General features: G+C 37.0%; 1 protein-coding gene across 7 annotated transcripts; it reads right to left on the reverse strand.

Annotated features, from left to right (window-relative positions):
* Positions 1-3360: 3360 nt before the first annotated feature.
* Positions 3361-26848, reverse strand: LOC18435678 (GATA transcription factor 28). Of its 7 annotated transcripts, none has more exons than XR_016045450.1 (8): positions 26783-26848; positions 25291-25756; positions 13633-13719; positions 13407-13543; positions 11169-11288; positions 5310-5860; positions 3711-3785; positions 3361-3613 (listed from the first exon to the last, which is right to left on the reverse strand). XR_016045450.1 is itself a non-coding variant. In XM_020667947.2 (8 exons), exons 2-8 carry the CDS (start codon positions 25720-25722, stop codon positions 3524-3526), a joined length of 1047 nt encoding a protein of 348 aa, XP_020523606.1. In that variant the 5' UTR covers positions 25723-25756; positions 26783-26848; the 3' UTR covers positions 3361-3523. The 7 variants fall into 7 exon arrangements, 3 of the variants coding, with proteins under 3 accessions (XP_020523606.1, XP_006845784.1, XP_088709254.1); XR_016045449.1 differs by having other exon boundaries at positions 26661-26848; XR_016045451.1 differs by having other exon boundaries at positions 5310-5415; positions 11169-12841; positions 26661-26848.
* Positions 26849-27987: the final 1139 nt, after the last annotated feature.

Below are 27987 nucleotides of genomic sequence, written 5' to 3' on the forward strand. Positions count from 1 at the left end.
TAATAAACAGAGAGTTCTTTGCAAAGATTATGCCGTTTTATCAATGGGAAGGGTTTCTATACTTCCCATATTGTACAGAAGATATACACTTCCTTGCGCATCCAGCCGTCCAACTTACATGAAGTGAGCCACTGACAGTTTGATTTAGATCCGACGCCTTAGAGTATTTTATTTTTTATTTATTTTTACAAATTATATAAATATAAAATTTGATATGGGCTATCATCTCAATGGGTGCACCTAAAACAATATTAAAAAAATATTTTTGATAGAATAAAATGATTAAAATACCCTTCAAATTTTCATGGGCATTTTGGTTATCTTATTTTATTGGGAATACTGTTTTTATATTTTTTACTGGTGCATGTTTAAGAGAGGAGTGGCCACTCAAAATTTGATGTCGAAATTTTTTATATAAAAAAAATTAAAAATCAAATAGTATAAAGATGTGATATTGTGATTGAGACCATCTCAACCATCTATTCAAAATGGACAGTTTGGATAGGGGGAAGTATATAAATTTTATACCTTATTGGAAGCATAGAAAAGCTTAGGCATAACAAAATGATGTTTAGAGTGATGTTTAGAGTTTCATTCCTAATGAGGTCCAAAGTCACCAAAGTTAATATTAAAAAAAAAAATGAAAATAGCAAACAAACTCGTGTCATTCTTTTGAACGTAGATATTCTCTTTTTCAAACTCGTTCCTTTCCAATCTCAACCTGTTCTTTTTTGGTTTGTTCTCTTTCCCCTTAATAAAACTCATTTCTTTCGACCTGCTTTTTTTCATTTGCTGTTATCTTTCTACCCAAAGCATCGCGTCAAAGGATTAGGAGTTTCCAAAACCATACCCCTTTGTTTGAAGTTCATTGGCCTCAATTTTTTTTCTTTTTTTTTCTTGAACCCAATTATTATTAGTTCCAATGGTGCCTCTCTCTCTAAAAAAAATCCCATTTTTGAACCCTCATTACCAAAGATATAAAAATTACCATTATTTTCAATCGCAAAACCCAGATCGTTAGGGCAGATATATATAGGACGCGGTTTCTATAAGATTGCAACCTTAAACAATCCAATTAAGGCGCACTTCCAAATTTTATCAATTTTAAGATTATCTTAAAAACGATTTTCATATCTAATTAGGAAATTTTAAACTTCAAAAATAGTTAAAATCAAGTAGATCTATAAACATATGAAAATCTTGAAAATAAACGGTCTAGATAATGTGTTGCAAGATACACTATTTTTGGGACTCGAAAACTTTTTTTTTTAATATTCATACACCTCGATGTCGAGATGATCAATTAGAGAGCTTTTCAACATTAAAACAGTATTTCCGATGAATTTTTGAGGTGCATATGTGAGTCTACATTTAAGGTTGCAACCTTATATAAACTTTTCCCATATGAATATATTTATTCATATGAGCCAATCGGCCCAGATTGAATTTGAAACGATCTGACGGTCACGATCTCATTTCATATTTGAATTTTAATTTTTTTCTACGAATCCAAATAATTTGAACTTTTAAACATGTATTCTTCAAAAATAGGAGAATCAAATAAAAATATCAAAAATAATAATTTGCAAAAAATAAATTGACCAAAATACTTTTGAAGTTTTCAAGGGTATTTTGATCAATATTTATTTTACGAATTAGTTTTTAAATATTTTTATAAGGTGCGCCTTGATGAGAAGAATGGACGTATAAAATTTCAAGTTATTTAGATTTATAGGAAAAACATTAAAACTCAAACACAAAATGAAATCGTGGCCGTCAAATCGACTTAGATTCAATCTAAACCGTTGTGCTCATATGTTCATATAAGCTAGTGCGCATTTAATCTCAATATTTTTCTATATATATATATATATATATATATATATATATATATATATATATATATATATATATATATATAGTGTCTGTGTGGTTTCTATAAGATTGTAACCTTAAACAATCCAATTAAAGTGCACCCCAAAATTTTATCATATCATGCAATTTTGGTATAAAAAAATATTGAGATCATTTGGAAATCTATTTTTATATCTAATTATAAAATTTTAAACCTCAAAATGGTTAAAATCAAGTAAATCTATATATATATGAAAATATTGAAAATTGAAAGTTTGCATAATGTGTCGTAAGATACACTATTTTTTAAATTCAAAATCTTTTTTTCTTTCATGTTCCTACTTCTCGACATCAAGATGATCAATTAGAGGGTTTTTCAACATTAAAACATTTTCCTATGGCTTTTTGATGTGCATATTTGGTTCTACATTTTAAGATTGCAACCTTCTATAAACTTTTTATATATATATAAACGAGATTTTAGGAAAAACAGGGCTGCGAGATTTCAGGCAAAACAGGGCTGGCACCCATACCTTCCCAAAATCGATTCAGTCCCGACCAATTCCCATAGTTTTTTTTTTTAACATAATCGCACCAAATAATACCTAAATTCCATTAATTCGAAAAGCCATCAAAGAATAATCAAACTCAAATGCATGTGAACCAAGTCGTTTCAATAAGGGACATCAGGGAGACGTCTAATGAGGAACCAAATCGTTTCAATATCTAAACCGCCCAGAGAGAGAGGGGGAAGATGTCCAATATGCTTTGTGTGCGGATGTGCGAGAGAGAGTCCAATGTGTGATAAAAAAAAAATCACACAATAATGTACACAATTAGTATAAAAAATCATAAAAATCGCCTTCTCCCTCATTTCTTCAGCATAACTAACAGAATGAGTTGTAACATACCAAAACTTGTATAAATAATCAAATGTCAATATTAATATCAATAAACACCTAGCTAAGAAATGGCATCTCAATTTTCACATATATTTACAAAATAATGAAAGCGCATAATGCAATATCCCCCTTCTAATTAGAACTCAAAAAACCAATATTTTAAGGGATTTTTAGTAATTTTTTGAATCTATCTTACGGCCAAATCTAGCTGATCTGGCCAATTCCCCAATCTAGAATGCTGATCTACTGATCCAACCCAGTTATACAGATGGGGTCGCCAATCCATTTTTTAAAACGTTAATAATAATAATAAAACTACTTCAAATGCATATATAAAATTTACTTATTTTATTTTATTTTTTTGGGTAATTCAGTGGGGAAGACATAGGCCATTACTCGTTTTCTTTCAGATAGATTCGGGAGTCAGCTTTTTTGAAAGTGAAGGTGTTCGACACGATCCAGCTCCTTTCCTATATATACTTCTATTGATGGTTAAACTTCACACACTGCTCACACTGTAGTCAGGCATATATGGGGAACACATGGTTATAAACCATCATATCTCATCATCGAGTGAAAAGCTGGAAAGTATGCCAAAGCAAGATATAAAACAGGATTGGCATCCTTAAAAGGGAAACAAATGAGTTCCTCATACAAGTTACTCCCATAAAAATGCACCCATTTTTACCTGTATAAATCATAGATAGTAGTTCCCATTTTTTACAAAGGAATCACTTCCCCTGTGGGTAAGGGAAACAAGAAGACTGTCATGATGAGGAGTTGTCATTCGAAGGCAACGCCATAACGACCTGAGTCACCTGACTATCGCCCTTTATGTCGGTTCCGTTGGCTTCATTCTAAACAATAACAGAGAATGAGAAATTAGAAAAGTGAAAAAGAAACCACATAAATGAATGTGAAATGTTGCAAAAATATGGGTCACGTACACCATACCTGCTCGCCTGAGTTTGTAGAGTGACCCTGAATTGACAAGGAGGTACCCCCCTTAGAAAGGTCCCTCAGTGTTCCCTGCATCAAAGCAAATCCAAGACAATGCATATCTCAATCTGCAGCATGTGTTAATAGAGATATTGATGCTCAAAACATCATCCAATACATGGAAATGTTGGTCTGTATTTTGCTAATAGATCCCACCCATCAAGACAAGGATCATGAGAAGGTAAGAAAACAATCCGTACAGTAAGAAACCAGCAAATTTTATATAAACCTGACACTACGCAACACGATGCAAAGGCCGTGAATAGAGTTCCAAAACAGAAATGATGCAGCTAGAAATAGTGGCCATTATCGGCAAAATATCGAAAATAATGGTTGTTCAATTTTAATTAAAACAAAGTCATTTTAGAACAGATATAATATGTTTTCTGAATGCTTTCCCTAATTTTGTCCCTGCTTTTGATTTTTCTGTTTTTTCAGATATTTCCCCATTTTCCCCTCTTTTCTGCATTATATTCTGTTTAGCTCCATTTTTTCTTTTTTATTTGACACCAATTTTCTCATCTAAATGCCATTACTTTTATGAAACAGTTATGACCAGGGTCCCAGTATGGATGCATATATTGGTTTTCTGAGTTTTGAGGAAAAGTATGCTAGTCCAATGACCAAAAGGAGACCCATAGCCCATTGGGCATATCATTTACCATAATAAACAGTGAGTGACTCCCACCAGTGGGGTCATCAAGAGCACACCAAATGGGTAGAGAATTAGAACTAACCCTAAACAGAAAATTTCTAAATCACATAGCAAAAAAAAAAAGATGAAAAAGATGTACCTCAATCAGGAAATGGGCTTTGACTTAAAGGCTGACAATTGCAAAACTATGTCGCAATTTTAATGTCTACCTACGGACTACCCAAAAAATATAAATAATATATCAATAACCCACAAAAAAGCAAGTCAGCAACAGTCTTCAGGCTCACTTCAGCAAACCCAAAAAGGCCCAAAACATAATAAGCTCAAACTTATTGCACAGGATTTTTAAAGAGTTTTTTTCTACAGGTGTTTAACAGTGTGCCCCTCATTGCAATAGACCATAAGACACTGGTCGAAAAAAGGAAGCTATAAATAAATCTCAACTAAATGTCAAATGAATAGAGAGAAATCCAAGTTACAGGTCAACACTTCCACTCGGATCTTCGGTGATGCATACATCACATGGCATCCCTGACAAACAAGTCATGAAAAACATGTAGCGTTTTTTATTGTATGCCATCCTGCCGACTTAATTATGACTAGAAAATAGCTTTGCAATTATTTTTTAATATAAATCCTGGTGTTGGTATGTCCAAGTGTGCAACTTCAACCATAGACAAGATGTTAATGAATAATTTAGTGATAAGGAGACAAACATCAAAAGTGTTCATAAGATCTAATGATGAAATACAACATGCAATAACCAAAGATGAAATTCGTGGTTTTCAAACGGTAAAGCTAAGGGCTTGACACAAAAAGGAAAGTAAAAGATGAAAGAAATTCAATTGTTTAGAACATCAATACACAGCACCAGAGATCCGATTGTCTACCATTCTTACCTTATTTGCCCACATAAGCCCACATGCATTGCATAGGGACCTGGGCCCAGCTGGCCCACGACGCATCATTGGAGTGGATTTTTCGCTAGTGCCACAATGGCGACATCTGGAAATAATATTAATTGACAAAAAGAGTTAACTAGAATTGTACGGAAAGCTACTTGAATAAAAAAAGACTATTCAAAATAAAATTAGAAACCAAATAACGACAATGACAACAAGGTCACAACAAAGACTTAAAGACATTAATTGTAGGGAGGCATACGCTCACAACCTCATGGTATCAGAACACAAAATGGTTGCAAAAATATAGGAATCATATACAGCTAGCTCTGTATGTTCAACAAACTGAAAACGCATTCATTGTTCAAAAGTATCCCCATGCGAGCAACATATATATTGGTCGCATTTACAACACTTGGGGGCCCATATGGGTGCACAAACTTTTAGCATTAACACCTTTGTTCCTTCCACCCATTTAGGAGTGATAGATGTCGCAGACTGGTCCACCACTATTTACGAGGAAGCCTATCTCTTGTAGTCCCACTTATCTACAAAACAGCATCAGAACGCCCTTAGCCCCACTATTTGGACGAGGCAATAGTCATATGAAAGAAATAGCCCTGCTTAGCTTTATGGGCAATCTATGTACAAAAGGAACTTGACAGTTACTTGAAAGAAATTTCCCGACAGATTAAAAATTTTCATAAATCGAAGTATATATCTAATAAAATAATTATAGCCATATGAATGCAATGGCATTATATTCAAGTACCAAATAGCATATATCAATCCTTTGTTCCATATATCCATCTTACCATAAATGTCCACAACTAACTGTTGGAACTCACCTGCTGAAACTCTTGGCATTTTAAAAAGCTACAAAAACTTCTACTCTTGATAGAACTGACAGAGATGCCTTTCTCAGTATCAGATAATTCCTCTACTCACAAATGTGAGACCCTGCAGAGCTTCCATGGCTAGAGGTCTCTGGGTCATGATCCTAAACTGAACCCAAAGAACGAGTATGAATGAGCACTTTGTACTTCCATGAAGGGTTCATCCGAATCTTAATCTAGGTCAAAGGTCTTCTTTAAGATGTGTTTCACACCAGCTGGAGGATGGTAATCAGCACCCATTCAGAAACTGTCTTTCCCTAGTACCCAACCTAAGGTAGCTTATTGTTTGACTAGAGTTATGCAAACACCAGCTAAAAATTACACTCTTAACTGGCATAATATGCAAGAGAAGCCCTAACACACAATGGGGTACCACCTGGTATTGAACACAGGAGAGTAGTACTAAAAGGATACATGGGTGCTATTACAATACATGTCAGCTCCCAAAATTGATCACTACTTCATTTTCCTTGGGCGCATTGGCCTAAGACTTAGGCCCATGTCAATATGCAGAAACAACCACAATACACTCCAAACCGTCCCAGTGCATGAGATATTCACACTTACTTCCAAATCAGCAAGCCTGATGGCCCCACTAGCTCTTAAATGGCCCTCAAGATTCAACACCCCCATTAGGGTTGTATGAAGTATTGTTTGCTCCACCTCAAAACAATAGTGGATGCATGCCTCATCTTTTCACAGACATGCATCATCTTCCCCCCAGTCCTAGGTGCCCCCCCAGAGGATGCTACTAAGAAACATGCCTAGGGTCTTTCCTGCATTCGACACATGAAAGACATTTTGAAAAGTCAAAAAATGCACACAACACACCTGATTTATGTTGCGCGACATTTCCACTTTGACACATGTTTCAAGAAAATTAAAAGCTCACACGTCCTTTATATTCAAAGTAACATGTCTTTGAAACAGGGTAATTAATTTTTTTTTTCTTTTTTGTTTATTGCCACAATATCCCTTTTTCAACTCTTAATAAAGCATGCTTAATATTTTTACTCTTCCATGGCTTTAAAGAAATTTTAAAATTTCCTTTTCCTACCATGTATCTTAATAGAAGCTCAATTTATAACAATCTTTACCAACCACCCATAGAGAACATTGTCCTTTCCCAGCAATTTTAAGTATTTTCATTTTTTAATAATAATATCAGGCCACCGATATTATTCTCTCAGTTTTCCCTTTTATCTCTTACCCACTACTTTATAAAGGGAACTTAAGGACTCTCATATAGAACCTTACCAAAATTATTTCCGGATAACGAAATGGACATGTCATGTCCAACTTGTCCTTTTTAGGGTTCATGATGCAGTGGGTTTTAAAAAATTCTAAATTTTTATTTTATATTTTCTAGATTTTAGATCTAGAGTTATTTGGGTTTTGAATTTTCTTTAGGGTTATTTTTTCCTTTTTGGTTGTGGAGATTTGAGGGGTAAATTTTCATGATGCAGTGGGTTTTAAAAAATTCTAAATTTTTATTTTATATTTTCTAGATTTTAGATCAAGAGTTATTTGGGTTTTGAATTTTCTTCAGGATTATTTTTATCTTTTTGGTTGTGGAGATTTGAGGGGTAAAATTGAAAGTTTATTTTACATTACAGATAAATGTTTAGGACATGTTAAAAAGAGGATATGGAGGAAGTACACAAGGAAGTGCATGAGGAAGGTGGGGGCTTCCTAAAATCAAGGGATTCATGTGAATCTAAAGAGGGACGTTAGCGAGAAATGTACGTGAGGTTAAGAGGGAGATGGAGAGAGAAAACCTTGGGGGGAGAGAAATTTTTTTGTGGGATATTTTATTTTGTTTTATATATTATTTCATTTAGTTTGTATTTAAAGGGAATGAGGTCCTTTCTTGAAACTAGGGTTATTTTGAGAAAAAAAATCGGTTTTTTGATCTTGTTTAGTGATCTTTGGGGTGGGCTACCTTGCAGACCCTGAGAGAGGGTATATTCACTCATCTATTTTATTTAATTATTGCTTTCCCATCTTTCCACCATCTTCCCGCCGTCTTCCCTACATCAGTTGGTATTAAATTATGCCATTATGGAGTATGTGGATTGATTGGATCAAAAATATGAGAGACTCAAAGAGACTTGTTAGAAGGCCTTAGTAAAATTATGCAACAAGTGCTACAAGATCGACTCAGTAGATTGCAACCGGAAAAAGAAGAATATGAAGAGGTAAATCTCTGTGCCAAAGATAACAACCCAAAAGTGCTATAAATTTTAACCAATTATGAAAAAGAAGATACACTAGTTGTAATACATGAAACACCATCCTTTTACTTCAAAGTTGAAATCAAGATTAAATTTGATATTCTAGAGTTTGGTATTCTAAAGATACACTACAAATAGCACACCAAGTGTTTGACTAATTGGTTCACTAAAGACAACAAAGAACAAAGGAGAATGGTGGGACTTCATAACTAACTTTTGAGTAGGCCTCTAAAAGATGTAAATTCAACAAACTCGAGGTCGTGCTTCTTCTAACCCTGGGACAATGATACAGTGGGGTTTTAAATTTTTTAACTTTTTATATTTTCTAGATATTAGATTGGGTGTTATTTGGATTTTTAGCTTTATTTAGGTTATTCTTTTTATTTTTGGTTGCAAATATTTGAGGGATAGTATTGGAAGTTTACTTTTTTTTAAGATGAGGATAGGCTAAAGAGGATATGGGGGAAAGAAGATAAGGATGGAGATTTCCTAACAATTAGGAAGAGAAGAGATTTGCATGAGATTTTGCGAGAGTCAAGTGAGATTAAGAGAGGAGAGAAAGAGAAAATGTGGGAGAGATGAGAGAATTTTTTGTGAATTTGTTTTATTTATTTTATTATTATTATTTTTCATTTGTATTTAAAGGGAATGAGGTCCCTTTTTGAAACTAGGGTTATTCTGAGAAGAAAGAAATTAGTTTTTTTATCTTGTGAAGAGATCTTTAGGATAGACTCCCTTGCATAGATGGCATATTCTCTCATCCCCCTTTTTTATTTTTTATTTAATTATTTCATTCCTTCCTTTTTTTGAGAATTTTAACATTTATTTATTTATTTTTCTTGGTAATTCAGTGGGGAAGACAAGCCCCTTCCCGTTTTCCATCATTTCATTTTCCCACCATCTTCTTTGATTTTATTTTTTTTATTTAATTATTTCACTCCCATCTTTCACCATCTTCCCCGCATCAAGTAAGATGGTGGAAAGAAGGGAATGGAATAATTAAACCAAAAAACAAAAAAATAAATAAAGGGCATGACAAAAAAAATTTGTGGGTTTTTTTTTGTTCTTTTAGTTTGCATTTAAAAGGAAGGAGTCCCTTTTTGGAGAACTTGGTTATTTGGAATAGAAAGGAATCTCTTTGATCTTGTAAAGAGATTTTTGGGGTGAACGGTTACAGCCCTGAGAGGAGGTATATTCTCTCAACACTTTATTATTATTTCTGTTTTATTTATTTCTTCCCCATCCTTCCTCCATCATCCTGCATCGGATAATATTAGAGCCTACAAGTTATGGAGCATTGGATTGATTCCATCACATATTTGAGCGATTGGATCAAAAATTTGAGATACTCAAAGAAGATCTAAGCAAAGTAATGTAACAAGTGTTGCAAAATCGATTCAATAGACTTTATCAAAAGAACGAAAAACATGAAAAGGTGAATATCAGTGCAAAAGAAACACCTCAAAAGTGCTACAAATTTCAACAATCAATTATGAAGAAGATAAGCTAGTTGCAATAAATGAAATACCATCCTTTAACCTCAAATGAGAAATCAAGATTAAATTTGGTATTCTAGAGTCCAGTATTCCAGAGTTCCACTACAAACAACACATCAAATGTTTGATTAATTGGTTCGTTAAAGAAGATAAAGTACCAAGGAGAATGGTGGGACTTCATCTAAAGTTAGAAGATAAAGTACCAAGGAGAATGGTGGGACTTCATCACCAACTTTAGAGAAGACCACTAAAATATATGAAATTAACAAGCTCGAAGTCGAGCCTCTTCCAACCTCACAAAAATGATGCAATGGGTCATTTGGTAATTTTTTTATTTTTTGTATAAGAAGGGTAAGGACCATAAACTTTCCCTTAACCCGTCTCAAGCCTGGATAAAGGATGTGGGTTCTGTTAGGTAGGTAACCAATATAAAACATTGCCAAAACTTTCTTTCTTTATTTTTATATTTTCTGGATTTTAGATCTGGATATTTGAGTTTTTAGTTTCTCTACGGTTATTTTTATCTTTTTGGTTGTAGAAATTTTAAGGGTAAAATTGGATGTTTATTTTATTTTAAAGATAAATTTTTAGCATATGTCATAAAGAGGATATATGAGAAGTACATAAAGTGGTGCATGAGGAAGGTGGGGCTTCCTAAAATTATGGGATTCATGTGAATCTATAGAGGGAAGTTAGAAAGAAATGTATGTGAGGGTGAGAGGGAGATAAGAGAAAGAAAATTGAGGAAGAGAGTTGTTTTTGGGTTTTATTGTTCTATTTTTTAATTAATTCCTTTAATTTGTATTTAAAGGGAAGATGTCCCTTTTTGGAGAACTTGGTTATTTTAAATAGAAAAGAAATTGTTTCTTTGATCTTACGAAGAGATCTTCGGGGTGAACTCCCTTGCAAACCCTAAGAGAGGGTATATTCTCTCAGCACTTCACCACTATTTCTATTTTATTTATTTTTCCCCAACTTCACCAGTATTTCTATTTTATTTATTTTTCCCCCATCCTTCGTCCATCTTCCCTGCATCAGTTGACATCTTGAACATTTCTATCTCATAAATGGAAACTAGTAACATATTTATTATGTGAAACACACACACACATGTCCACACACATCTAGAGGAAAGAAAGGGAAAATGACAAAGATTGCATATCAATGGGTGAGGCTATCACACGTAAAAGAAACACCATGTTACATGAGGATAAAGAATATGGCACCCACATAGCCGGTTCATTAGTCTCTGCAGCCCAGGTTGGATTTGATTCCCAAGTTAGTTCAGGTGGTGGCGCATCTTCTGACACATTTTTTGAAGATGTGAATTGTCCCTTGTTCCGCTGCATCCTACACAAGCAAGAAAGAAGGATGAACATATTTCACTAAAGCAAGAACTCCAACCCTATAAGAAGGGTCAATAGAAGGCAATCAATAGTTTTTCAAGTTCTATGGAAGGGAACCAAATAGATCTGTAGGGCTAAAAGCAAAGGAAGGGAATGAAAGGCCAACAGAAAACATGTAGTTGCCGAAACACATTCCAACTGCAAATTTTATGCAAAATGATACAAAAATATGGATAACATCATGCATCTAATGTATCATATGAACAATATCAAAAAGATTGTTTGGTAAAGCTTTTCTTACAACTGCGTCAGTTGAATAGCAATTGAAATTAATTTTTATTGTGTTTAAAGTACTGGTTATGCAGTTGGAACCTTGCAAGCAGAATTTTCATTTTTTGCTTTTCTCTTTTGCTTTGCAGTGTGGGAAGATAATTGTTAGATACTATGCATTTATGGGTCAAGGGTGTCCGGCATTCTGGATGCATTTAGCCAAGGTAGTGAACTAGTATTTCACTGTCACATTAATTTACCAGGATAACTCACCCAAGCATATGGACAGTACTTTACCCGTAGCCAGGATTTTAGTCCCATAGAGGATCTGCATGCCCTGCTATGCATCCCAGAAGTGGTTTAGGTAACAAAGTGTCCATTATTCCCAACTTACCAACAAATAGAGTTCAGGCATTATAACGATGACTGTCTACCACTTTTATCAGACACACTCTGTCTTGTTTCTAGCGTGCATTTCTTTTACTTCAATGAAATTTCCTTTCTAGCGAAACAAAAAAAGGAGTCATGGAGGGACCTATCTTGATGTGTTACCGAGGTTGGGTTATGAAGATACTACTTTGGCAGCAGTATTTACAGTTTTGGAAGGCTTTGCATTCAGCAATGGAATACAGGGAATAGTTACTCAGGAACTGGCTAGGGCTATAGATTCCAAAAATTAGCATTTCCAGAAAAGCCCATATCATCTTTTTGTACGAAGTAGAAACAATATCTCGAGAGAAAAACTTGTTATCTAACTTAAATATTGTGAACATAAATCATATACCAAGGGAAGTCAATATAGTGTTATATTGTGTGCGATAAACTTAAACTGGGATATACTTGGAAGTTGGGAGTCTAGAAGTGCGTTTCTTTGCAATGCTACTTCGGTTCGGCTCAAGCAGGTCTTGAAGTACGAGAAAAAAAAGGCCAAGGCATCAAAATGGGTATATTGCATTGAGTGAAAGGCAGTGAGCATTTAGAAAAAGAGAATATGCACATAATAAGAAAAGTGGAGATTTCCATCCGGTGTGAGCTCAGGTAGAAACTCAAAATTTGGTTATCTAAAGCATCTTTGAAGAGAAGAATAGTAGGGCAGTGGCCAGGATCAACATCAAGAAACATGATTTCTTCCAAGCTAATCCAGAGACCCATGTTTCATAAGAAATTGACTTAGACCGGACTCAAATGGTAACAACACTGCATAATCAAATAAAGATTGAAAAAACAATAAACAGAAGAAAAGACTTTACATGAGCAAATCCTTGAACTTGACCCACAACAATGTTCCTATTCAAAAAAACAGAGGCGCATCAGGAACAACACTAGAAATGTAACATTATCTGTAGCACTTCTTGGGTCACATTAAATCCACAAATTGCATTAAGAACCAAACAAATCCATTTCCTGAAATAACATATGATTTAAAGCTCATCATAAGACAAATATACAACCAAAAATGAAAGTAAGCCTGAACTGAAGTAGATGCCTGGTCTTCTGATTAACATGTCCATTATGTTCATTCTAGCATAGAAAATTCATGTCCTTTGTAAGGAAGACAAAAAAGAAGTGATGCCAGATTCTTCAATTTCAGTTGCTCATCACTTATTGTGGGTATCAAGCAGCAGCAATTTGAAAAGTAGAGGTGATTAGTCTAGTTGAAGAAACGTCACATATGAACAGTAAAAAGTTTAATATTAAAAGCACAGGTAAAATAATAATTTTATGGATTCAGAAATCACAAAAAAGAACATAGATATGGATGAAGAAATAACTCCGTGACCTAGCATATGGACTCAAGTCTGAGAAATAAGTGCTAAAGAAAAAATATACAAGCAAAATCTCTTGGTTGTACCTTTCCGCAACCTCCTTGCGTACAGAGTACCGAATTTTCTTATCATAATTCCTCTCTTTTCGCTTCTCACGGAACCTACTCAAGGATTGCATTCTGTGGGACTGATTCATGCGCTGGGTAACAGGATCAGTGAATCCCTGAACAATAGTCATTTAACATGGGCCCAAGAAGAAAAACAAGAATTGTGACATGTGCAAACCAAAAAAAGCTTACAAAGTAATGGTACCTTTGAAAGCTGATGTCCATATAATGGAACTGCAGGCAGGCCAGAAGGCGCTTCACGTCCCCCTAATAGCAAAAGTACTGCTTGCACCTGCAGAATACAGAATCTCAACATGAATTACACCATAACAAACTGCTTCTAGTACCTTAGGAGTCATTCACAACAGGATTATAAATTGAAAAGCAATAGAAAAATAAGATGATGGTAAGGACAAAAAATGCTTACCAAGAAACAATTTGGTAAGGACAGAAATCGTAAAATTAGTAACCAATAAAAAAAATTTATGAAAATAGTAAGAACTACGACAAACAACCATGGCTACAAGAGCAGGACATTCGAGAAAGAGAGGGAGAGTAGCAGGGAGAGCTAGAGAGAGTGGTAGAGAGAGTTGGGAGAGAAATGAAAGGCAGGAGAGCAAGCAGAGAAACCCATAACAACTAATCAGTTTTGTGCAGGCTCTCGTTGATGCCGGCTCAGGCCAGGGCTCCAGCCTGGGTTGTCCCTTGCCCGGGAAACCCCCCTTTGATCCCTGGCCCCTCCCACCCTTTACACCAAGGCTCTACACAACTGCCTCTTGATCCCCATCAGAATCCAGCAGCCTCATCGCTTCAGCACGATATTCCACACCCTGATATTTGCAGCCCTACGCCTGCTCCAGTTTCATGTCGCAACCATCCCCCTCGCCTCAGTTTAAATCCATGCAAGCCCACCAACCCTCTTTTCCTTCGCATCAGCAGTCCACAGATTTCGGCCCTATCACTGTCCTTCCAAAACAGCTTGGAGGGTCGCTTCTTGCCCCGTCAAGATGACTTCAAAAGCATTGAGAAGTGGGGACAAAACCTCTGGAAAGAGCCTAATCTTAGTTGCCGTATTCTCTGCAATGGTGAAATTCTTTTCTCGTTCCCTTCCAAGGCCAATGCAGACAGAGCCTTGCTGTGGAAGAACCCCAGTTTCAGAGGTGGTTCCCTAAAGCTCTCTTGCTGGACCATGAACTTTGGAGCAGCTCGATCCCTTCGAGTGTGGCTGCGACTATCTAGCATTCCCCTTCAGGCTCGGCATCGATCGACCTTCAAGATTATTGGTGACGCATGCGAGGTGTTCATATCTACTCACTGAAAATCTCTCGAGGTTTTACCCCTGGGGACTATTCAAATTCTCATTGACACTGTCGACCCTCTTTGATTTCCTAATTTCCTATGGCTTGAGATCGAAGGCTTGTTCTTTCGTGGCTCCATTACATGGTACGCAGCCTCACCTGCTGCCATCCGCCATGTCCAGGACCTCCATCCTGGATCACATCACAGTGCTAAATGCTAATCCAGAAGGCTGGACCACCGTGCGTCGAAAACGATGGCAACCACCAAAGAACAATTGTAAATCCTTCAATCATTGGGCGTCGCATGCCCCATCTGGTCCAGCTACCGCGAGGCCTCGCCCACAGCACCACCCTCACGGAACCCATCCCAAGGAAATAAGGGGTCAACACGCCACTTGCTGCTCTGCTTCAGCCACCCGGCAGCACACCACCTGCTGCCCCACCTAGCAACTTTCCTAGTACTACCCTGAAGTCTGCCGCCCTTGAGCAGACAACTGTCGTTCACATGCAGCCTGTTGCTCACCTAACCCCTTATTCTAAAGCCCCAAGCTGCTCAGCTGCCTTCTCACATGCCTTCTTCTCTTATCCCCTCCACTTCATTTGTTCCCGCCCCACCACGTTTTAATACTCATCACCACCCATCTCCACCATCTCTGCTAGATGACACATCCACCTCTCATACCTACCTTGACCCCCCTTAATCCTCGTAGCCCACTCTCCACATGGGACCTCCCCTCTCTGTCCCCAAGGAACCCTCTCCAATCCTTGTACCGACTGCTCCGGCCCTTTTGCCGTCTCTCTCTTCGTCTCGACCCCACCTCTCTGGACCTGGGCCTTTTCAAACTTTGGTAGTGGACCACACAATTGACCTTTCGTTGGTCACTTACAGCTATTTTATAAGGTGTAGCCTTGGTTTCGTTCATTATTTTGACTTCTGATTTATCTTTTGAGGATCCTTTTTATGTATAAACTCTTTTCTGGAGGGTGTATACTCTGAGTAATTTCACCTTCTATTGAGTTAAAGGTTTGATATTGTTTTTCCAAAATATTAATCCTATTTATTTCACAATTATTAACTTTATCAAAACTTGGAATTGATACTCCTTTGTTTATGAGGATTGGTCTTAACCATTCAAAGAAACCTATAGTACATTTTTCTGTTTTTAGAAATGTATTATATCTTCTATGTGTTATATGTATTAGTTTTTTAGAAAATGTTTTTAGATACCAATTTCTTATATCTGTATTTTCATCAGATAGATAATCATTCTTTATATATTCCATATTTACTTTCTTTTGTTTTTGTATGGTTAAAATTTGAAAATCTATATCTTGATAAATGTTTTCACTATTAGAGGTGCTTGGTTTTATTTGTCTATATTCTGGTTTATGTATGCCATTTCTGGTTCTTATTAACCCTTGAATTTCAGGTTCTGAAGAAGAGATTGAAGATACAGACCTTCGAGGAGATATTGTCCTTTTAGAGGGTGTGATACTAATATCATCTCTAATATTTATTTTAGTTTTCCTATTACTAATAAATATTTCTACCTCACCATCTGGGTATTCAATTATCTGTTCCGGGGTTTTATTGATAGGAATTTTATTTTCATGGTTTTCCGTTTGAATAGTCCAATCTTTTGGAAGTTCAATTTGAGACCAATTTATGGTTTTAGGTACTATTGTATTTGATTTATCTAAGTTTGTCTGAAAGAATGTAGTATGTCCTTTAGTGTCTATTGGGACTATATTAGGGCTTAATGTAGTCAATACCTTATAACAAATTCTATAGATTAAGGCTATATTTTGTGATCCCGGGTTCATGTCAAACACTTGAGTTTTTATATTGAGAGTTATTACTTTTAATATATTTGGATCACTTAGAGATATTGAATAATTAGGAAAGAAATTAAAATATATTGGACCATTACATAAACTAGATTCTACAATTCCTAGTAAAGAATCTGAAAATTTATTATGCCTATCACCTCTTAAGCATAATGAGATAGAATTATTTAATCCTAGTCTCGTCAGTGGTTTTATAGCTACTTGGATTAATCCTACATGTAAATATTTATAATTTTTATTTTTAAGGGCTTGTATTACTTTATTTGATAGTAATTGGAAATTTTCTTGTTCACTATGAATAGATAGACTTCGTTCGACTGCTTTTATTGTCCTGTTTTTAATTCAAATGTTCCTTTTTTATAGACATCTGTTATTGGTACCTTAGGGATATTCCAATTTTGTACTTGTTGTCCAATATTTTCTATGATAACTTCTTTATTTTTTACCCTTGGAGTATTCTTCGCTGGTAATAAAGTTTTACTAGATAAAGTTCGAATAAAATTTTCTATTGAAGGTACGGATAATGACTATAGACAACCTCTTACGTCCTTTACGACCTCAGCGGCTCTTTCCTTGCCTTAACGGTCTTTTTGACTGGGCGTCAACTGGTCTTAACTCTCGGACTACCTTTCTAATGGTAAGATTTTATAAGTTCTTTATCTGTTTAAACTTTATATCTATTGAGTAATGGCTCTGATACCAATGATAACCAGGATCTAACTTGGACCTAACTTGACCTAACTTTTGCTATACTTTGCTATATTAGATATTTTAGATAAGCATTAAATAGGCAAAATTATAATTGAAGATTATACTTATTATTCCTAAATAATATAAAATTGTCCCTATAATAATGATTGCAGCATAAATGAAATATCTACGATAATCCAGTTAATATAAACAGTATTACGAATCTTAAAACTGAATATCAATTTAATTTGCATAGAAACAGGATACAAGAATTGCTAACAAACTTACTAACAAACTCTTATTATAAACTTACAGTTTACATATGCAATAACTTATAAACATTCTCCATTCCTGAGGACAGTAACTCGGAAGGGAATCAAAGCTGCAATCACACATTTGTACAGAATGGTTTATAAGATACCATCTGTATGTACAATAACAAGCATGGATAAAGTAGGGTAGAAACAGTTACCAGATACAGAGAAAATATAATCCTCAGAAATAATAATCCAGAAATACCACACCAGGAGAGGAGATAATTACAAGAACTCAGATAGATAAAGTTGAAGAATCTTCCACCTGTGATGTCACTGTACATAAAGACGCACCACCGACATGCAAAGATCCTCCACCGACAATAGTCACATCCGCAGCCGACGCTACTGGACAAAAAGCCTTCTTCATCAAGTCATCAACCAGTCAGCTTTGCCCCGCTTTGCCTCGACCAAAGGAATCTTTAACTTTATAAAAGCAGCTACTTTTATCCAAATGGCGAACAAGGAGAATCCACGAATCCAATCCAATTAATATCAGCTAGAGTTTCAGCCTCTATATAAAGGGAAGCAGAAGGAGAAGAAGCTCAAGCTAGGAGAGCCTTTCCCCAGCTTTTCTCTGAGCTTTCCCCGAAGCTTTCTAAAATACTTCTCTCTCTCTCTCTCTCAGCTCTGTTCTCTGAGTTCTTGTAATTATCTCCTCTCCTGGTGTGGTATTTCTGGATTATTATTTCTGAGGATTATATTTTCTCTGTATCTGGTAACTGTTTCTACCCTACTTTATCCATGCTTGTTATTGTACATACAGATGGTATCTTATAAACCATTCTGTACAAATGTGTGATTGCAGCTTTGATTCCCTTCCGAGTTACTGTCCTCAGGAATGGAGAATGTTTATAAGTTATTGCATATGTAAACAGTAAGTTTATAATAAGAGTTTGTTAGTAAGTTTGTTAGCAATTCTTGTATCCTGTTTCTATGCAAATTAAATTGATATTCAGTTTTAAGATTCGTAATACTGTTTATACTAACTGGATTATCTTAGATATTTCATTATATGCTGCAATCATAATTATAGGGACAATTTTATATTATTTAGGAATAATAAGTATAATCTTCAATTATAATTTTGCCTATTTAATGCTTATCTAAAATATCTAATATAGCAAAATATAGCAAAAGTTAGGTCAAGTTAGGTCCAAGTTAGGTCCTGGTTATCATTGGTATCAGAGCCATTACTCAATAGATATAAAGTTTAAACAGATAAATAACTTATAAAATTTTACCATTAGAAAGATAGTCCGAGAGTTAAGACTACTTGACGCCCAGTCAAAAAGATCGTTAAGGCAAGGAAAGAGCCGCTGAGGTCATAAAGGACGTATGAGGTTGTCTATAGTCATTATCCGTACCTTCAATGAAAAATTTTATTCGAACTTTATCTAATAAAACTTTATTACCAGTAAAGAATACTCTAAGGGTAAAAAATAAAGAAGAAGTTATCATAGAAAATATAGAACAACAAGTACAAAATTGGAATATCCCTAAGGTACCAATAACAGATGTCTATAAAAAAGGAACATTTGAATTAGAAACTGGATATGCAATAAAAACAGTCGAACAAAGTCCATCTATTCATAGTGAACAAGAAAATTTCCAATTACTATCAAATAAAGTAATACAAGCCCATAAAAATAAAAATTATAAATATTTACATATAGGATTAATCCAAGTAGCTATAAAACCACTGACGAGACTAGGATTAAATAATTCTATCTTATTATGCTTAAGAGATGATAGGCATAATAAATTTTCAGATTCTTTACTAGGAATTGTAGAATCTAGTTTATGTACCACCAAGTTCGCAACCCTCATGCCGCGCCTTCTTTCCAACGGCTGAGCAACCCTGCCATTCTCCACCAACGGTAAGCCTTGCACTCCCCCCTCATTGATGTTTTGTCTCCCGCCATCCCCCTCAATCCTTTACGTTCCCTTAAATCTTCCCCTCTTTCTCTTCCTTTAGCGCTCATCCTCTCATATTTCTCTAATTCTATCCCATGCAATCAGGAGCCCTCACCTCCTTACGCGAATCCTGTCTGCTCTCCTCTGCCCTCCCCTCTTAAATTTCTTTTCTGGCTGGCCTTACTCCTATAAGCCATTTCCGTCTCTACCTTTGCTTCAACCCCCCTTCCCTGGGCCTGCTACGTTTGTTGGCCAGCTCCCTCCCTCTTGGCCGGCTTGCTGGCTCCCTCCCTCTATCTCTCTTCCTTACTTTTCCCCGGTCAGTTTTAACCACTACTCTCTTTTGTCGTTATCTCCACCTGTATCTTCAAGGTTGCTAGCTTCTAGACATCTCTCAATCCCCAACCATTACCAGCCCTTTTCCCCTCCTCGCCTCCCTCGCCTCAACAGGTTGCAGGTGCAGTGCTTCTCTCCTCCAACTCTCTATGGATTCTTTGGACCTTCAACACCCTTGTCCTACTGTAGGAGTAGAGCATCTTCCCTTTGTCTCACGACAGGCTACGATGCCAATGGAGATTCATAACCCCCTACCCACCTTTGAAGATGCACGCAGCTCTCCCATGCCCAACTGCCTTAGCCTATCATCAGCTGAGTCTGTTTTCGTGGACTCTCCCACCTCTGTTAGCTCGTCTTTCATAGACAACATGGATAAAGCTCAGGGTGATATCAACTCGGTCATGAAGGTCATGGGCATGGGTTTCAATGAACCCCAAGAAATCCTTAAAACATTTGTTTTTCCATATCAAGAGACCCAACCCAAGACTACGGCAAAGGGCAAACAAGAATTAGCCAATTTGGAATTTGGGATCAATTACAGTCAGAATGTCTCAAGAATTCAGGAGACTGCTTTTGATCTTCCCTCATCTCGGCGATCTTCCAAATCTGGCCCCTCCCCTCTACCCCCTCATGACGATCTTGACTTGGAATATCAAGGGATTGGGCAACCCAAGAAAATGCAGGCACGTCCACAACTTCGCTTCCTCTCACTCCCGCTTTGTTCTAACCCTGGTTGAAACTAAACTCCCTGGGCCTTCCCTCTCCCTCATTCGACAAGTTTGGGGGTCTAGACCATGTCAGTGGGGGGCATTAGATACTTTAGGGGCATCGAGTGGCATTTGGGTCATATGGAACCCAACCTTTCACAACTTGTTATCCTCTAAAGTTGTGAAAGTTGTGAAAGGTTGGGTTCTGGCCCTATCATGTTAGACACCGTTCCAGCCATTCGTTCATCCAAACCCTTCAGATTCGAGCTGGCTTGGCTAAAGGAGTATAATTTCAATAACCTTTTTCACAAGTGGTGGACCTCTTTCTCTAGCAATGTCCACGGATGGGTAGGGTATCGGCTCCAAAAGAAGCTTCAATGTCTTAAGGGTTCTCTTAAAGCTTATAGTGCTCTGCTACCAGAAAATTTTCGATCCCAAAAGGCCATCTTCTCCATTCAATCCAATTGTGGGACTCTACACAGGAGACTCATCCTCTTGCAGATAATGAGAGATCCCGCCGAGCCGAGGCCAAGTTTGAACTACAACTCTTCTTAAAGAAAGAGGAATTTTTTGAGCCCAACTATCAAGAGTGAAATGGCTTAAACACGGTGACCTCAACACCGAATTTTTTCACAAAATAGCCAATTGTAGAAGAAGAGATAATACCATTACTCAGATTAGAGTGGGAGATACTGTGCTCGATCAACCTCCTTTGATAGAAGATGCAATCACTGAGTACTTCAAAAAACTTTTTGAGGAACCTCGATGCCCTAAACCCTTGGATGATCTTTCTTTCCAAACCATCTCTCCTTCTTCTGCTGGTTGGCTCGAAAGGCCTTTTGAAAAGTCTGAAATCTTAAAAGGCAATCTCAGATCTTGGCCAAGACCGAGCTCCGGGTCCTGACGGATTCCCAATCGCTATCTTTAAGATTTTTGGGAACCTTAAAAGAGGATATTCTGGCCTTCTTCCATGAATTCCATTCTAGAGGAATCATTCATCATGCAATGAATGCCACTTTTATTGCGCTCATTCCTAAAGTCGAGGGGGCGGAAGAACTCAAAGACTTTAGGCCTATTAGCTTGATCAATAGCTCTTATAAGATTCTCGCCAAAGTGCTCGCTTCGAGACTGCGAGAGGTCCTTAGCTCAGTGATCTCGCCAAGTCAAGGAGCTTTTGTTAAAGAGCGTCAAATTCTCAATGGTGCATTCGTTGCTCATGAGGCCATCCACTCTTGACATCGTGCTAAGTTACCCAGTTTAATCATCAAACTCGATTAGGAGAAAGCCTATGACCATGTTAATTGGTCCATCCTTGATGAGGCATTCCATCGCATGGGTTTTGGTAGTCAATGGAGAGCTTGGATCAAAGGTTGCATTTCAAGCCCACACTTCTCCATTCTTATCAACAGATCTCCCATAGGTTTCTTTCCATCCTCCAGGGGGCTCCGCCAAGGAGATCCTCTTTCCCCCTTTTTATTCACGATCGTAGTTGAAGTTTTCAAGAGATCAATTTCTCGAGTTTACCAGGCCGGCTTGCTCAATGGATTCAATATCAGCAACTCGGGACCACTGATCACTCACCTACAATATGCCGACGATACCTTGTTGTTTTGTGAGGCATCGCAGGCACAACTTAATGCTCTTCGTCTTTTCCTCAAGATATTTTAGATGACCACAGGAGTTAAGGTCAATAAGGTCAAATCTAAGATGAGTGGTGTGGCATTGGACCCTTCTATTGTGAGAAATTTTGCTTCAAACTGGGGCTGCTCGTCGGAGGACTTGCCCTCCACATATCTGCGACTGCCCCTCTGCATAGGTAAGCCTAGACTGAATCTTTGGAGCCATATCATTGATAAATATGACTGTAGATTGGCAGGGTGGAAAGGAAAGTTCCTATCTCCAATAGGCCGCCTTACTTTGATTAAAGCCACGCTCTCTCTAGCACCCCTATATTTCAGATGTCACTTTTTCATATGGCAACCTCGATGGCCCACCGTTTGGAGCAGCTAATGAGAAACTTTTTGTGGTCCAGCAACGGGGATAGGAAGATCCATCTTATATCTTGGAAGAATGTCTGCAAAGAAAAATCTTGCTCTACTTGGGAAATGGGGGTGGCGCTTAGCTACCCAAAACAACCATCTCTGGCATGAGGTGATCAACTCAAAATACCACAGTTCAGACCCCTCTTGGGTACCCCTCCCAACCAGCGCATAGCAACTCCTCGAGGATATGGAAGTCCATATTGCGTTCTTACTCACACTTTCAATCCATGATCAGGTACAGGCCTAGGCAGGGCAACAAAACGTTGTTCTGGATCGATACTTGACTGGAGAATGAACCCCTTAAAGACCTATACCCTAGACTTTAATGCAACTGTGGAATCCCCGTTTCAACTGATGGGCAATAGGAGGGTGTGGAGTCCTACCCTCAGAAGACCACTCTCGGATCCAGAATTCCAGGAATTAACAGCCCTTTCCATCACTCTAAACTCTGTCTTCGCGCCCATTCGAGACCAAGATAGCCTCATCTAGACCCCCAACCACTCGGGTTCCTTCTCGGTGGCCTCTTTCTACTCTTCTCTAGCTCATCCCAGAAGCTCCCCTGCTTGCCCTAATTCTATTGTAAACAAAGTCTGGATCCCTTTGGTTCCACCCAGGATTCAATTCTTCAATTGGATAACTGGATCCGAGAGAGCCCTTACTGTAGATCAATTGCAGAGAAAGGTCTCCAAATCCCAAATAGATGCATTATGTGCACTGAGGACGAGGAGACCAATGCTCACCTCTTCATCCATTGCAAGGTAGCCTCGTCTATATGGCTGACATCCTTCAGTTATTCCAATGGCAGTGGGTGATTCCACCTGATGGGCCTCATCTCATCAGTTCTACCTTCTCAACACCCTGGCCTAAGGCCATCACCTGTTGTGGCAGGCCTTGGTGGCCGCCACCATTTGGACAATCTGAACTAAGAGAAATGCCAGAATTTTTTAAAGCCAGTCATCTCCGGTGAATGCAGTAGTAGTAAAGATCAGAGAAGCAGTCATCTTCTGGGCCACTCACCACAAATAGTTCAAAAACCTTTGCCACTCTGACTTTCTCCACAACTGGACTCCCATTCTCTCCTTCAAAACTCAAAGGCCATCACGCTCTTCCATTTGGAGACCACCCAAAGAGGGCCACATCAAGCTTAACTTCAATGGGTGTTCTCTCGGAAACCCAAGCCATGCAAACATAGGTGGCTTGTTCCGCGACCACACAGCAATACCTTTTAGTCCTTTCTATTCCTATTGGTGTCTCTGATTCAACAATTGCGGAGGCCTCTGCCCTCCACGAAGGCCTCAGGAAGTTAGACACTAGCTGGGGGCAGTATGTAACAGTTGAAGGCGACTCTTACAGTGTTATAGCCTGGGCCTCAGGCACTGCCCCCTGGCCTTGGAGGCTTGACAACATACTCGAAGAAATCTGTTAACTCACAAGGAATCTACAAATCTCATGCAATCATGTTTGGAGAGAAGCAAATGGTGAGGCTGATTCCCTAGCAAAGGCAGCTACAACCTTGTCTCAAGCTAACCTGAGCAACCATTAGGGAACCTTCGCTCGACTCCCAATCACAGATTGGAATTGTTATAATGGCTCAATTCATGTAAAGCTTTTTTGATACACCCTTGGTTTTGTACAGGGCACCCATTTGTGGGTTGCTTATTTTTTTCGTGGAACCCGTCTGTGGGTACCCTGCCCCCCTCTCCTCTCACATTCTGTACTCACTTTCCATTCAATACAGTCAACATATTCAAAAAAAACAACCATGGCTACAGCATTCCCCCAAAATTTGATAGATAACAAAAAAAAATAAGCCTTAAAACATTCCACCTCTTCCCATCTTTTATGTAGTCAACATGAAATTTGCAACTCACATTCCACATTGCCTGCCCCTTAGCTGACAAACGAGCAACTCCAAAATAAGAGCCTCAACATGTCTACCCACACAAGAGAACACACCTTCCCCCCTCTCCCAATCCAAAACCCACTCACTCAGCTCAATACTCAAAATATCCATCTAATTCTAAAAACTTAGCTAGTCCGACTCAGATTGCCCAAGTCACTTGGAACTAGCATCCTGCCAGATCGGGAATAGCAAGACTCGGACAGTCTGAGTCTACCCAAGACTGATCAGCCTCTACGCAAATCTGATGAAGTCTAAAAAATCAGGCAAATATTCTCCAAAAAGTACAGCTTTATGAGGACAAGACTCGCCAACCCGAGCCAACTTGCTCCGGACAGTGGCCGATTTTTGGGGCGAGTCAAATCTCTAAAACACTGGCCCACCAATGCAATATATAAATGGCTGCAAACAAACTGCACAAGTAGTGCATGTAACCAATGCAGCTAGCATGTCCTCCATCATAACATCAATAAAATTTAAGGTAAACCACTATAGAGTAAACATAAAAACAAAAAGTAGATATCAATTATAATATAAAACAGAATATAATGTTTCCAATGGTCTATTGAAAAACCATGCCCACATGGATATCAGCATTCAACCAAATGGTGGATGGCGATGGGAGAGTGGGACCCACCATTACTCTCCACTCTTTACCTCCGTCACCGTACATCATTTATCAATGCATGATGATCACATCAATGATAAGCCAATGGCCAACGGACCATTGTTTTCTTCCATATTCCACTGAATTATAATATAGTTTCCCAAAAAATTAAAGAAAAGAAAAGGAAGGAACAAACTAAGCTACCTTTTCAGGAGCAACCGAATCAAACACATAAACCTCGCCCTGAAATGACAGTTGAAGCTGGTTTGTGCCCTGACTTCGCAAGGGGATGGCAGTATGAGGGTCTCCCAAATTACCAGCATCAGATGATCCATCCCCCTCCATGCCTTCGCTACCCCCACCTTCCTCACCATCATCCTCCAAACCACTATCATTGTTTTGAAGTGGGTGCCCATGCTCTTGCATGTAATGCACATGCATTGGATCACCCCCATGAATTTGGGCCTCTGGATTCACATCATCAATCTGACCGGGCAAGTGCATCCCATGCATTTGGACTTGAGGATCGGTCATGGGGTTTTGAGCAGCTGAATAAGCATGAGAGAATGTGGTATGATGCTGATGAAGATTTCGATTGGCCTGGCTGTTGATCTCAACACTGTGATTATCAGACATCTCTTCACATAACTGGTACCGAATCTACTTTAAACTGATGGTTTCCAAAGAACAACGAAAATGAATTAGACAGAGGAAACAGCACGCAAGAAGAATAAGAGAGGAAGCAAAATATGAGACCTACCAGAATCAAATTAACAAAACAAAAGCCTAGCCTAACTAACCATTTAAACAGAAAAGGATAAAAAGAGAAGGAAACCAGGAAGATGAGGAAGTAGCAAAAACAAGAAGGTAAGTAAAATTAAGAGCTCAGACTGAAAAGAAAATATTTTCATGGAAAAAAACAAAAGTCATATCAAATAAACATAAAGGTGGATTAAATGGTTAGATCATAAGCTCTTCTAAGACAATGCCCCAACTAGATAGTCGATGACTATGAAATAATTGTGTTAACCAACAAAAATATAGGTTTCAAAGAGAACATTAGATGTTGCAAAACATGAAAAATATCATGGATAAACTAAAAGGAAATAAAACCCCAACAGAAATTCAACAAAAAATTGTTCCACAAATTATGAGTGTAGAACTAGCTCTGAACATGTAGAGATTTCAATTCAATGTTTAACGACATATAATTCTAGGACGAGAAAACAGGGTCCTGTTTCAGTAGCAGTACAGAAAACAATCCCCCAAATGTTTTAGCTACCAGACCAAAACCTACAACTATTTTTTAATACTAGCCATGAGAGCAAAAACTACACTAAAACCTAGAGAATCAACAACCGAACCTATTATGTAACCAAAAACCCTAACTATCAGTGGATCCAAACCACCTAAAAAACCCCAATTGTTTCTCAGATCAAATCTAAAACCATTCTACTTTAGCTGATACCCTAATGCATGCATCCAGAAACTGAAAACCTAGTCAAAACTAAAATTAAAACGATAAATGGCAGAAAAAAAATATGAAAACAATAGAAATTCCATAGTAGAAATACCTCTAACAAAAACCTCGAATCCTAAAGGAATGGTTAGGAAGCTTCACCCTTCAAAGACCAAGCAAAATTAGGGAGAGATTTAAAGAGAAACCTCTTTTAGAGAGATTTAAAGAGAAGCAAACCTCTTTTAGAGAGATTTAGAGAGAAAAACCTCTTTTAGAAACTCTATGTGGAGAGAAGATTTCTCTGAAAAAAAAATAAAAATTGAGCGATGAAAGAAAGAAGAGAAGCATCATAGGGGTAATTTGACAATGGCGAAAGTATCCCCAAAAGTAGTACAGTATTGCAAAAACACCCCCGTGAGAGAAAATTGGAAAGGACGCGGTTAGCATGCGGCCAAGCCCGCAATGTAGAAATTCGGTCTTGGCAATAAATATATGTTTGAAATATAATTCGATCCTGATTTCTAGATAATACATAATATTTAATATGGAGATCATATTATATGAATAAATAAATAAATTTTAAAATTTATAAATAATAATTATATTAATAAAACATTTTGGCCGTTAACTACAATTTTTTTAGATGGATCACTTATTTGCATCCATCTTTAATATGGATGCTTCATACCTCTAGACTGCATATTATATAAATGTGGTCCAGCCCACATGAAACAATAGTTCAATTGGAAAAGACACATATCTTCAACTTTTGAAAATTTAATTATATGAAAAAAATTTGATAAATTGTTATATAATTTTTTTCTTTTTTCTTTATTTTTCTTTTATAATTAAAGCAGTTTATAAGCATGTTGTTGAGTGAAATTAGAATAGTGGGTTACATAAAATTTATTTTATTAAATATTTATATGGTAAACGTCTTTTCTTTATATATATTATGTTCTACACTTCCTAGAGTTAAATCACATGATCTTGTGGCTCCAAATTTCAAAAATTAAATTATATGGCAATTTTTTATTTTAATAATTATGTTAAATACTATTATTTTATAATTTTTCAATAGTTTATGAATTTAAAATTATTTGACCCTAAATATGGTGTTTCTTGAAAATTTGAGAAATTAATTATAAATAAAATTTTCTTTTTCGTGAATAATTATATGACAAATATTATTGCTTTATAATTATTCTATAATTTGTGAATTTAACTTAACATGGTCCTAATTATGTTGTTACTTCAAAATTTGAAAATTGAATTAAATTAGAAAAATGAATTACATTGAAGTGTTTTTTTATGAATAATTATATGAAAACTTGTATTTTTTAATTTTCCAATAATTTATAAGTTTAAGGACACATCTTAAATATTTTGCTTCAATTTTCAAACATGAAATATATGGCAAATGTTTTCCTTTTTCAATAATT

The sequence above is a fragment of the Amborella trichopoda genome, chromosome 12 (assembly GCF_054954075.1).
Source record: "Amborella trichopoda isolate Santa Cruz 75 chromosome 12, AtrichopodaSantaCruz75HAP2 v2.0, whole genome shotgun sequence".
Taxonomy (NCBI): domain Eukaryota; kingdom Viridiplantae; phylum Streptophyta; class Magnoliopsida; order Amborellales; family Amborellaceae; genus Amborella; species Amborella trichopoda.